We start from the raw sequence: 12,074 nt of genomic DNA, 5'->3' as shown, positions 1-12,074 counted from the left end.
GCTGACTTCAGCCCGTAAGATTATGTTTAGGATCTGTGAGCTCTATACCCTTTCCGGTCTTCGATCTTCAGCAAGGTTTGCATCTTGCCAAAGTATGAATGGTGTAAAAATGATGCGGTATACTTCTTAAGAAGTCAAATTTTTCTCGGTATGTGCATTTAGAGTGCATTTTTCTCTGCACAATTTTAAGATATTTGTGTCCGTCGTAGCTACTCGGCCTTTTACGCAACGGTAAGCTCCTGTGTGGCGCTCGACTATTCTTCATCGATACGACGAACTTGAGGGGTTAGACAAGTCCTGCTAAAGACCTCCTCGCCGCTGCCGGTTCTCCCTGTGCGATTTAGTCGACAGAGCCGATGTAAACACACCAGACATTCTGTCGGCGGAATTCTGTTTCTCGAGTGAAAAATGGATTTCCGAGATAGATCAGGAGCCGCAGATATCAGGTGAGTATGACAAACGTCAGTGTGATCTCCCCGTGGAAAAGCTGGGCTAGTTAGCTCCGGTGCTAAATCCCGCTTTTGTGGCACTTCGCAACCGGTACCCGGCTGCAAACCATAAATTTGCTCTATATATCTCCACATAGATATATAATTAGTGCGTATGCATACTGAGTATATATAATCAATATATATCAAAATCTTACTTTGGTATATAGGCTCGTATAAAAATGTGCGCGTCGCAGTGTATCGGTGATCGATTGTGCGAGTGCTGGTAGCACTAATTATAACAATAGTTTGAAAACGTATCAATGCGTTCGTGTGAAATTTCTGCGCGATGAAGTATAGGCAGTTGATTGCTAAATTGTTTGTAATTGACCGCATTGTGATACTGACAAGATATAATCTAGAATAGGAACAGTATGAGAAATACGTTGTTGCGGGAATCCGCCGAAGCTTTCGATTAGAGCGAATAGGTAAGAGGAATTCGAGATTTGCGAGATCCAAACCTGCTTGTCGGAAGCCATTATGAATTCTAGAAATAACAATTTCTGTATGCTGACGTGCCTCAGAGAGATAATCCCTCCAATTGAAGCGCTGCGCTCACCGAATTTCACGGCCATTGAGACAACCAATCGACAATAAATTAAATTGAACGCTAAGTTAATCGCTCTACCAAAATGATGCAGTACATGTGAGCCAAACAAAAAAGATAACATAACTATTGTCGTTAACTCAGTTAATCGAAACGGTTTATGCACATTTGCCTGTTTCAAGCTATGCTTCTATGTTTTTGTATCGTCAAGTGCTCGTTACGGGTATCATCAGGTGTGGTTATCGCCCGGATTCGTTTCACTCGCAATACCGTTATCTAATATCAATTTTATGCCTTGTTTAGATGCATACAATACGTTCTAATTAACCCCTACTTGCCTGGTGATATATTGCAGACCGAATCACAGATATTCCGAAGTGTCGACAACAGCGCGAAGTTCAAAAACAAGAAAGCAGAGCGGCGAAAATTCAAATATTGTTTGGAGAAGTGGAGAGAAAAAATTGGAGCGCAGTGACAAAGTGCAGTACGTTGCGATTCTACTTTTTGGTGGATTGTCCCCCCTGTCGTCGCTGTGATGCTTTCCCGTTAGCGGCATCCGCGTCGTGTTGTGTTTTCGACCTCTTCGTCATAAGCAGAAAAGGCTAACCTTTGATTGGTGCAACATTTATAGTGGCGATGCCGCGGCATCTTCTATGGGAAAATTGCCTTCGCTTGTTGTTAAATCCGACGATGTGTTTCCTAGTCGGGTAGAATGCACCGATGATACCGTGTGACAGTATAAGCTGTGTTTGGTATGAACGCAAACTAGGCGCATCGATTAATTCACGTGGAACTAATGACACGTATAATGCAAAGAAATAAATTTGCGCCGTTAGCAGACAAAATAATTCAAATCTATTTAATTACTCGAGTTGTCTTCACATGCTTTTCGTAGTATATTATCAAAGCTCTTTTTCTTGCTGGAAACAATTTGTTAGCTACCTAAACTGTAGTCCTTTACAAAAACATGAACAGAATTTATACAGGAAACACTATGCCAAACATTTTGATCATGGTGATATGATGATGATTTGAGGGACTTAATCTGACTGTTGCTCCTTCCGAGCTGCAGTGATACAGATTCTTCAACTTGTTATCGGAATTCTGTTAATTTGAAGATACAATAAGATGTTCCCTGAAAAACTATGCGACTATTATAGGTATTACCGTTGCCGTATTGAAAGTCTTTGCTCTTGAATTTTACGGAATTTCAGTTCAGAGTCGGATTCCCCGCGTGAAGATAAGTCGTCAAGCCGAAAACACAAGAAGCGACGGCACAAGGATCGAAAAGAGCGTGACGGGGGTGGAAGAGGTGATCGAAGTTCGCGCAGCAGCAAAAAACACAAAAAGCATAAACGTCATAAGAGTGACCGCGATCACACTAGGGTAAGGCAGCTACCACGTCAAAATATAAAATGCAACAGGTCATAATAGCCCAAAGCGCATTGGTTCATCATAGTTTTCTTGCACGATCTACCCTGTCTTGGCCCTTTTCGATTTATTGTGCTGGCGATGCGCGCAATTATGCCCTCAAGTAAGAAGCGGCGCAATAAATCCGGTTCAAGTACTGTTCGTATTGATATATTGTCTTTATCGTTGTGTACAGGATGGCGAAGGGCGAGCGCTGCCATCTGTTGGTGGTATTGATGCGGCCGACATGGGTGACATGGAGCTTGAAGAACTCGAGCGTAAGAAGTTGGAACTACTCAAATCGCTACAGATGGTCGACCAGGATGAGGAAGAGCAGAATCAATTAGTTGTACGAGGAGGTAATCGGCGAGTTGTAGTTGAAGACGCTACCGAGAAGGACCAAATCACTGCGGTATGGAATGAAATACTGTTTCCTTGTTACGTACATTTTTGACTGTATGCTTATTTATGATTTGTAGTTGTTAAAATATTGGGTCGGAATCTGAAACTAAAAATGAAGAGTACTTGTTAGAATTTTTTTCTCATTTGCATCAGTTAGCTAAGGCTTACCTGATGTTAAAATGACGCAACGGTCTTCGTGCTAACGGATAAGATTTGCCTAACGGCGAAGTCACAAGTATTCCTGCTCTAAAACTAGTATGAAGAACCTAAAATAAATTTCGAATGAGATTGGTTAGAACATGCTTTTGAAAACATATTCAATACACTATTTTGGTTTATATAGCAATTCGAGGCAAAAAGTTCGGTTTTTTGTATGAGCCTACTTTAACTATAAAAAACCATAATAAAAATAATAACAGTAATGATAATTACCATACACTGCACAACACGTATTGGTTCGTATAGGCATGGGACATACAGTTTACGTGTTTTCCTCTTTTCAGCTAAAAACTAAAATAACAGTTACGAACGGTGACACAGAAGACATATCCGCCTCGGAAAGCGATAGAGAAAAATCTGTTGAAAAGCCACAGAAAAACGGCTCCAGTTTAAAGACTGCCAAAGAAATCAGTCGTAAGGAGACGAAAGACTCGAAAGACAGCAAGGAGCAGTCAGATAAAGATGTAGTTAAAGATGATAAAAAACGTCGAAGGTCCAGATCTCCTGATGATCGCAAGGATAGGTCGGAGTATCGCGATGACAAGGTTGGTGCATATAAAATCCCAGAATGGTACTCAAAGCTACAGATCAATAGGTACACGTTACTCTATGTTGAATTCAGCGTATAAAATATACATTGTTTAGCTACTAACGTCACGTCCTATTATATATCAAATTGGCATAAATAGTAAAATAATACTAGCTAACTTTTAAAATTAACGCTTTCAACCTTGTTAGCTATTTGATGTTCTTCATATATATTAAAAAGTAGATAGAAAAAGAGCAGAGAAACAAACGTGTATCAGCGCAATGATCGATTTTTATTTTATACTCTATTTTGCTTACGTACCATATGAAGAGGCACACTTTGTAATATTTCACATCGAACTCTTATTGATGTAACTCTATGCCATCCGTATTCTTTTCTTCCTTTCTTTCACTTCCTCTATATCCAATATTTCTCAGCGACGAGATCGCGATAGCGACAAGCGCGTGGCCCGAGATAAGGATCGCGACAAAGACAAACCGAAGCAGCTGGTAAAAGGCGGAGAACGATCTGAACGTGGCGGCGGGGGCGGCAACAGCGGCCCTGTTGGCGAACAACAGCGTGATAAAGATCGCGAGCGTGACCAGCTCCAACGCGAGAAAGAAAAAGAACAACAGCAGCAACGCGAACGTGACAAAGAACGTGACCGCGAACGTGAACGTGACAAAGAGCGTGAACGTGATAAAGACCGTGAACAGAGAGAGCGTGAAAAGGAGCAGCGGGAAAAGGAACGTGAGAAAGAAAAGGAACAACGTGAAAAGGAAAAAGAAAAAGAGCGTGAACAGCAGCGTGACAAAGAAAAGGAACGCCAGCGTCAGCGTGACAAAGAGAAAGAGCAACAAAAACGGGATCGTGACCGCGATCGGGATCGTGAGCGTGAACGGGACCGGGACCGGGATCGCGAACGTGATAAGGAACGGGATCGAGAACGTGACAGGGATCGCCAGAGAGAGCGGGTAAGTTGCAGGCAATGATGAAGGTGATGGCGAGAATCTGGCAGGAAATTCAAAAAAGAATACCCTTTACTAAAGGAACAACGTCGATTGTTTTGGACGATGATGCAGTGGTAATGTGTTTGTCTGCTTACAGACACCAGACACTAAATGGTGAGGGTTCAAACTGAGCTTACACACAATTTGTTTTATACTGGAAGGAGCCAATCGTCTGAGGCAATACCTAATGGCAGTAGAACCGGATGCGAAACTCAAAACGCATTTCAAAAGTGTATGGCTGGTAAAATGAGGGGATTTTTTTTATAGCAACAAATAGAATTGGAGAAGAACCCAGAAAAGCAGTGTTCTTTTAAGATGTTTATTTAAATAAATGGCGGCGTAGAATAAAGAAAATTTTCATCTTGATTTCAGAACGTTTTGATTGAATGTCATGAAAGTCGTGAGAGAAACGATGAATGTTTCAGTTGTTTGAAGTGAGACAAAGTCTATCGGAATTTAGTTTACCTTATAAAAATTCGCCAGTTTTTTTTACGGTTTGTTGTATAAATTGCATTCATCTCAAACTGCTTGATTGATATTACCACTTTGTCTACTAACAGGAAATTAATCAGTTTAAATTAATCTGTGTGCTATAATAGACAGTATAATACTTCACAATATACAAGAAGTTTAAAAATGGGTAACAAAATATAAGAGTTTTTTGCGTGTAATAACCAGGCGGGGGATACCTACCAGCCATTCGAGGATGTTTTCTGAGGTAATAAAAGCATTTTGTTACCATTTATTCTAATAAAAAAAACCAGTTGAAGCAAATATATGTACTGGTGTTCAGTACAATTTTCAAAAGAACTTGCATCTATTTTCGTTCGTTTGGGTATATGTTTAAAAGTTGGTCTTATAGACATTGAACGCCGGTGGGATTTTTGATAGAATGAATTATAGGGTTGGCTAGGCTCAGCCAGTACGGGCATGCATTCCACTAAAAACTATTGGAAAGATGGTTCCGGGTGTCCCATAAGTAGACACCCGATGTATTCTAAAGAAAAGTACATTTATGTAATTGGATTGCTGACTTTTTTGTGCAGCTGCTAAATGTGACACTTTTTCTTGGTTGCTGGCTAACTCAGCGACACAGCGGCCTTAAAACTTCCAATGGAATCGGTTTACAGGACTGTCGTCCATGTATATCTTGAGCTTATCGTACTGTGCTTGTCGTGAGCTCGACTCAGTTTTCTTTGAGATACGATGTTTGAGGTAATTCTTAGTAAGAAGAGCTTTACTCAGCAGGCTGTGTTGCGGAATATTTGTGGCGTTTGTGATCATAATAACATATCATCGCACGAATGAAGTCACTTGAACCGACTGGACACTTGAAATCCATTTTGTCTTTGAAGGTAACCAACCGGTTAAACAGTTTAACACAATTTATAATAAAAGAACTTTTTTGCTTCATATGAACACACTATAGAGGGTTGTTGAGAAGAAACTGAGGCCGCCCTATGATTGTCCTATATTTACGTTGTTTTCAACTTTTTGCAGCCATTTTTGGACGCTGAGCTGTTTCAGCAGAACGATTTTGCCATGGAAAATTTGGGGGTTCGACGAAGACCACCAGCAATCTGGTTGTGGAAAATTCCATGGTGAACGGGTATGTTCGACCAACCCGGTGCAGCCGTCGAATATAGCTGCCTGAAATTGAAAACAGTGAAAATCGAGGGCATTTAAAAGTGGCTCCCTGTTTTGCAGATGATGATCGGTAAAAAAAGTCAAGGCGATCAAAAGTTTATATTGGCTGTAGAACTGCAAACTAATATACTGCTTTGAGTCACTTAGAAGTTATGTACATGACAAAATCTTTACTAGACGCTTGATCCATGATGCTTTTAAGTTTTTCACAAAGTATTCTACTGGACTTCATCTCAAAGACGATTTTTTATGTGTGTAACCTATCATTATTCCTAGCAAGACATAAATTGTTCCGCACACACGATGTAAATCGAATTCTAAGCAGAGCTTCTGACAGTAAATGCGTTACGTTGGCCTGTCGGTATATAACTGATTTTAGTCCATGCGTTTTGATATATTAGAATGCACATAATCAGTCAATAATAATTACGCTGACACTATAGAGGCCGCTGGCTTAAACTACGCCAACAACATATGCTACACGACAGGTGTGATTAAATAAACAAAAAACATAATTAATCAACCTTTTTATCGCAGGATCGCGATCGTCGTCGGGACGATGAGAAGCGCCGTGAAGACGATCGTCTCAAACGAAGAGAAAAAGATGGTCGAGATCGCGACCTTGATCGGGGTGGCAGAGAACGATCCATTGACGGCCGAGCTAGGGGGCGAGATGATCGGGACGACATGAGGCGAAAGGATCGCGGCTCAACGGCAGATTCCGAGCTGTCGAGAAATCGTCGCAGCAGAGATGTTCCAAATGAAGCGGACAGGCGCCGAGATCGAAAACGAAGCCGCAGTCGAGACGATCGAGAAGATGAACGTGGAGGCGGAGCAGGAGCGAGTGGACTGGGCTCTAAACGACGAAATAGACGACTCGCAAGGGATTCATCTTCGGAGGACAGCGATGAAGAGATTAAGGATGAAGATGACGCGGATGAAGAGGAAGACCTCGATGAAGAGGCCTTGATTGAACGACGGCGTCGTCAAAGGCAGGAGCTTGTCGCCCGCTTAGAGGGTGGTAAAACGGGCGGTAAAGGTAAAGACAGAGATAACCACAGCAGTAAAATAACATCGTTAAAGGATCAAGTTTCCGACGAGAAAGTGGAGCCTCCGGAAGCAGCTCTTAGCGTTAGCGCTAGCTCGCCTGGTACTTCAACACAGGATGGGACGAGGTCACATGAACGGGCAAGAAGTACGAGTCCTCAACCGGTCATCCTTGATTCAGATGGAGATACGACATTTAGTAAGGTGAGTTAAAAAAAACTAGTTACGTCCCACACTTTGTAACTATGAGATGATAATTGAGACTCGCTTTACCGTGAAGTTCTCTCAGCAATACTTTTAGTAGGCAAATAATGTTTTGTAGGTATCAGTATGAGGTAATTTTAGTGCAAGATTAACGCTTTACGTGTATCATTTTGTTTGTTCTTTGTGGATTCCAGCTGGGCGGCGTTACCGGCGATGATGACGACTCCGATGACGGCCGACGTCGTAGCGGGTCCGGGGATGAAGAAAACGACATGTTTTCAGAGCACTATAATGCTTCGTCACCGAAGTCAAAAGGACTCAACCGGTCTCTTGCAAACGAAAATCCGGCTCTCAACGATAATTGGGATGATGCCGAGGGTTACTATCGGGTACGCATCGGAGAAGTGCTTGATCAACGGTATGAAGTTTACGGCTACACTGGGCAAGGTAGGACCGTACTAGAGGTTAAAGACTTATAATAAATTAGGTATGCACTATTATCATGTCGTGGATCATACAAAACAACCGTGTCGTTGAATGTAGGTTTGAAAATGCGTTCTCTTTTATTATACCACGTAAAGGTGATCGTTGAAATCGGCAAAGCGAGAATCCTGTTGCTTACCAGTATTTCAAGTCTGAATTTGCGCTTAGGCAAAAATCTTGTGGGATGCACTGCTTACAATATAGAATGTATTAAGTTGCATCTGCCATAGATAATTAAAATCACTGAATCTACTGATCATAACGGACTAAAATGTTCCGACTCAGTTTTGTGCTCACGAAAGAAGCGTCTCGGCCTTACCTAAATATATTTCTTCTTTCTCATTTCCTCTATTTGTTCACAGGTGTTTTTTCTTCGGTAGTGCGTGGACGAGATAGGGCACGCGGCAACATGGAAGTAGCTATAAAGATTATACGAAACAATGACCTTATGATGAAGACAGGCCAGAAGGAGCTCGAGATTCTCAAAAAACTCAATGATGCTGACCCTGATGATAAATATCATTGTCTTCGGTTGTATAGAAATTTCTCACATCGCCAGCATTTATGTCTCGTTTTTGAATCGCTCAGCATGAACTTACGAGAGGTGAGCACTGCCTTTGCGTGAATAGATTGACGTAACAAATCAAGGAGTAGTGCTTTCCAGATATATCGTCCATATTTAAGTCAAAAGTCAATGACTCTGTGAACTTTCAATGCAAGTAAAATTTAAGTGTATGTATTAGACCTTTGCCTATTGAAACTGCAATTGCCAATAGTTCTATTTTAATCGTAAAAGGAATTCGATATTGTAGCAGTGATTTCTCATAGATATTAAATCTAAACTCATCATGGACAAAAAATACATAATTAAACTTGAAGTTATGTAGTTATTTTTATCTTCGTAATCATTATGTGATTTTCAGGTTCTGAAGAAGTACGGCAAGGATTTGGGTTTACATATTAAAGCCGTTCGATCGTATGCTCACCAGCTGTTTCTCGCTTTGCGATTACTAAAGAAATGTAACATTTTGCATGCTGACATCAAGCCAGATAACATCCTGGTTAATGGAAATAAAATGCAGCTAAAATTGTGTGATTTCGGTTCAGCGTCGTCCGGGACAGACTCGGAGATCACACCATATCTAGTGTCGAGATTCTATCGAGCACCCGAGATTATACTTGGAATTGGACATGATTTTGGCATCGATCTCTGGTCGGTAGGCTGTACCTTGTATGAACTTTACACAGGACGAATCATGTTCGCTGGCAAAACAAACAACGAAATGCTGAAGATGTTCATGGAGCTTAAAGGTCGCTTCCCCAACAAGTTAATCAAGAAGAGTCCGGAAATGCTGCGTAACAAACACTTTGACGCAGATATGAATTTCATGTACTATGAAGTCGATAAAGTCACAGAAAGAGTAAGTTTTAGTAAACGCGGATTTAAGGTTTAAAAATGCAATAGGTACACAACAGTGTGATACAGTCAAATAGGCCTTTGGACTCAGCAAGTGATTGTAGTAATTTTACATAAGACAAAATCATACATGCGCCGTGTCACATTGGTATATATTACAAACTGTGTTCTATTTTTATTTGAGTTTCTGTTCCAATGTATTATGATATTCAATCACTTCAAGCCTGATATACTCAAGTACTGCTACACTTCGGCCACTCGTAAGCTTATATACTATCCATGCTGGGTGCGGTTTTGCTTACAGGAAAAGGTTATTGTAATGAAAAACATTAACCCTGCACGTGACCTTGGTAACGAACTTACCGGCTCAAACCCACCAGCCCAATTAAACAAAGTAAGTAGCTATGAGTGGAATATTATTTGCGCGTTAGAAATGTGTAATGCTTGAGAAATAGGAGCGTTTCCATGTTCATGACAGATTTTGCCCTTCTTAGCCTATTCCTCTGTCATTTATAATCAGCACTACATGATCGTTAATACTAAAACAGAAACCTTATATCGGAGAATACTTCGTGCAGAACATGCTCTCAACTGCAAATAGGTGGTTCAATTTAAATGAACTTCAGTTCAGTATCTTTATATCCGTTAACCATATATGTTAACATATTTTTATTGCTGTCGCAGGTACAGCAACTGCGTGAACTTCTCGATAAAATCCTTGCCATCGATCCGTCGAAGAGATTAACAATCAATCAAGCGATGCAGCATACCTTCATAACCGAGAAGATTTAAGAAGTGGTAAAGATATCTTTTGTTTCGGTAAAAACCGAAACACAACAACAAGCACAATGCCCTAAAAAAGTAAATGCGTTCATGGCTCAGAAACTAAAATATTAGTTCGCCGATTAATGAAGGATGAAATAGTAACTGAGCTGTGGCACGAAGGGATCCCCGTACACGAATTTATAACGCGTCACTACTGATACTATTATTACGGTAACGATTATTCTCAATTATTTTTAATAGTTTGCAAACTCGCATCTTTGTAGACTCATTGTGGAGAACGGCTGGGGAGGAGAAACAAGAGTTTGAATTGAATGACAGAAAGCCAGTGAAAAGAGGTAAATCAAATTTTGATAGATATCGTAATAGTTGTCGCAGCAGTTGTGTAAGCATTAATCAGTTCAAAACGTATGAAGAGCTTTAAGGCTTGAAAAGCAATTGAGACAAGATACAACGCTTGACGCAGCATAGTAGCAGCATTGTCCTTAGCGTATATATTTCGATAGCGTAAAAAACAAGCGAACAGGGTAGATGATTGTTTTTGTGGGGGGGGGGGGGCAATTGATGGTTGTTTCTAAATTTTTTTGCAAATTGCAAGGCAGGTTGGTAAAACAGATGAGTACTTTATGTTTGTCGCGCTTTTCATTTACACAAATTTGAATAATCTTTTCCACACAGACATTTTGGTACTCATAGAAAGGTTGGTTTTCTGTTTTGCAAATTTTACACTGCTTACCTTTAATTTGCTAGGTTTGAGTTAGTGAATGTGGGGTTGCACATGTGAGTTCTCCCGAACATGAATATAAAGGAGTTAATGTAATGAAAAAATTGCCGTGGCAACATACGTGATTACACCTATATAGGCGCCGTATCTGATTTAATGTTAATGGTTATTAAATGGGGATAGATTATTGTATTGGGACAAATTATTGGAATAATGCGAGATAACTAAAACAAATAATAGCACCAGAGTAACCTTTTAAGGTATCTTGAGTAAGGTTAAAAAAAAGACAGGAACTTGGAATGGCTACCACTTTTTAGGTGTTCGAATACATGTTCTTAGGCTAGCATGAAAACCCCACACGTTAGGGGCGGGGTGGGCACGCTGTTGACGAAAAAATGCCCTGTGGTGCGTTGATATGTGTTGTGTATTAACTGATAAATCCCCAGAGAAAAAGATAAAAAAACGAGAAAAGAAACTGCCAGAAAACTAAGGAGTATTTGGTTACGTTATGAGTCTGTTTCGAAAGTTTATTCGACCGTTATAAGGCGGCACTTCTGATTCTCGTGAACTCTCTTCACTAGTGGCTGGACTCTGAAGCAAATAAGCGTGCTTGATCCCTAGAGAGAAATTCCAGCTTGTCGAGCTGGTGCAGGATAAAAACCGAAGGAACACCGACCCGATGCTATGTACAGAGTATATTGTGTATTTAGTAGAAATAAGTAACAGACTGAAAAAACAATAATAACAGTAAGAACAACAATAAAAAACAACGGTAAGCTAATAATATGAACACCTCTAGGAGGTGTATGGTAGTATAATGCTTTGTGACCACTGAATTGTGGTCCCACGCCTGTTGGACTGTATAAATATATTGACGCTAAAAAAAAACGAAGGAGACGATTACTAAATAAATAAAGAACTTTATTATTTAGACATTATATGTATTTGTCTCTGTGGCGTTGAATTTACGGTAAATGGACTCGTAATTATATGGAGTAAAATTCAGGGATTATTTACCGATCCATAGCAGGATCTAACACAAAATGTACCAATATTTTCTCGTTAGGCTTCAATAAACATTGACCTAGATTTTTTACAATTTCTAGATTTTCTGGAATATATTTGCGTAGTACCTTAATTCTAATGACCGCAATGCTGGGTAGT

The 12,074-nt window shown here is 40.3% G+C and overlaps 1 protein-coding gene across 3 annotated transcripts; it reads left to right on the top strand.

Annotated features, from left to right (window-relative positions):
• Positions 1-243: 243 nt before the first annotated feature.
• Positions 244-11,848, top strand: LOC111249678 (uncharacterized). Of its 3 annotated transcripts, XM_022803874.2 has the most exons (12): positions 246-446; positions 1,391-1,519; positions 2,250-2,421; positions 2,642-2,857; positions 3,351-3,611; positions 4,033-4,569; positions 6,790-7,503; positions 7,698-7,950; positions 8,349-8,590; positions 8,910-9,407; positions 9,708-9,797; positions 10,088-11,848. In XM_022803874.2, exons 1-12 carry the CDS (start codon positions 409-411, stop codon positions 10,193-10,195), a joined length of 3,258 nt encoding a protein of 1,085 aa, XP_022659609.1. In that variant the 5' UTR covers positions 246-408; the 3' UTR covers positions 10,196-11,848. The 3 variants fall into 3 exon arrangements, with proteins under 3 accessions (XP_022659611.1, XP_022659609.1, XP_022659612.1); XM_022803876.2 differs by lacking the exon at positions 1,391-1,519 and having other exon boundaries at positions 244-446; XM_022803877.2 differs by lacking the exons at positions 246-446; positions 1,391-1,519 and adding an exon at positions 1,527-1,787.
• Positions 11,849-12,074: the final 226 nt, after the last annotated feature.

Source organism: Varroa destructor, unplaced genomic scaffold, assembly GCF_002443255.2.
Source record: "Varroa destructor unplaced genomic scaffold, Vdes_3.0 BEIS01000004.1, whole genome shotgun sequence".
In the NCBI taxonomy this organism is placed as follows: domain Eukaryota; kingdom Metazoa; phylum Arthropoda; class Arachnida; order Mesostigmata; family Varroidae; genus Varroa; species Varroa destructor.
This window is presented reverse-complemented; position numbering and strand designations above follow the sequence as displayed.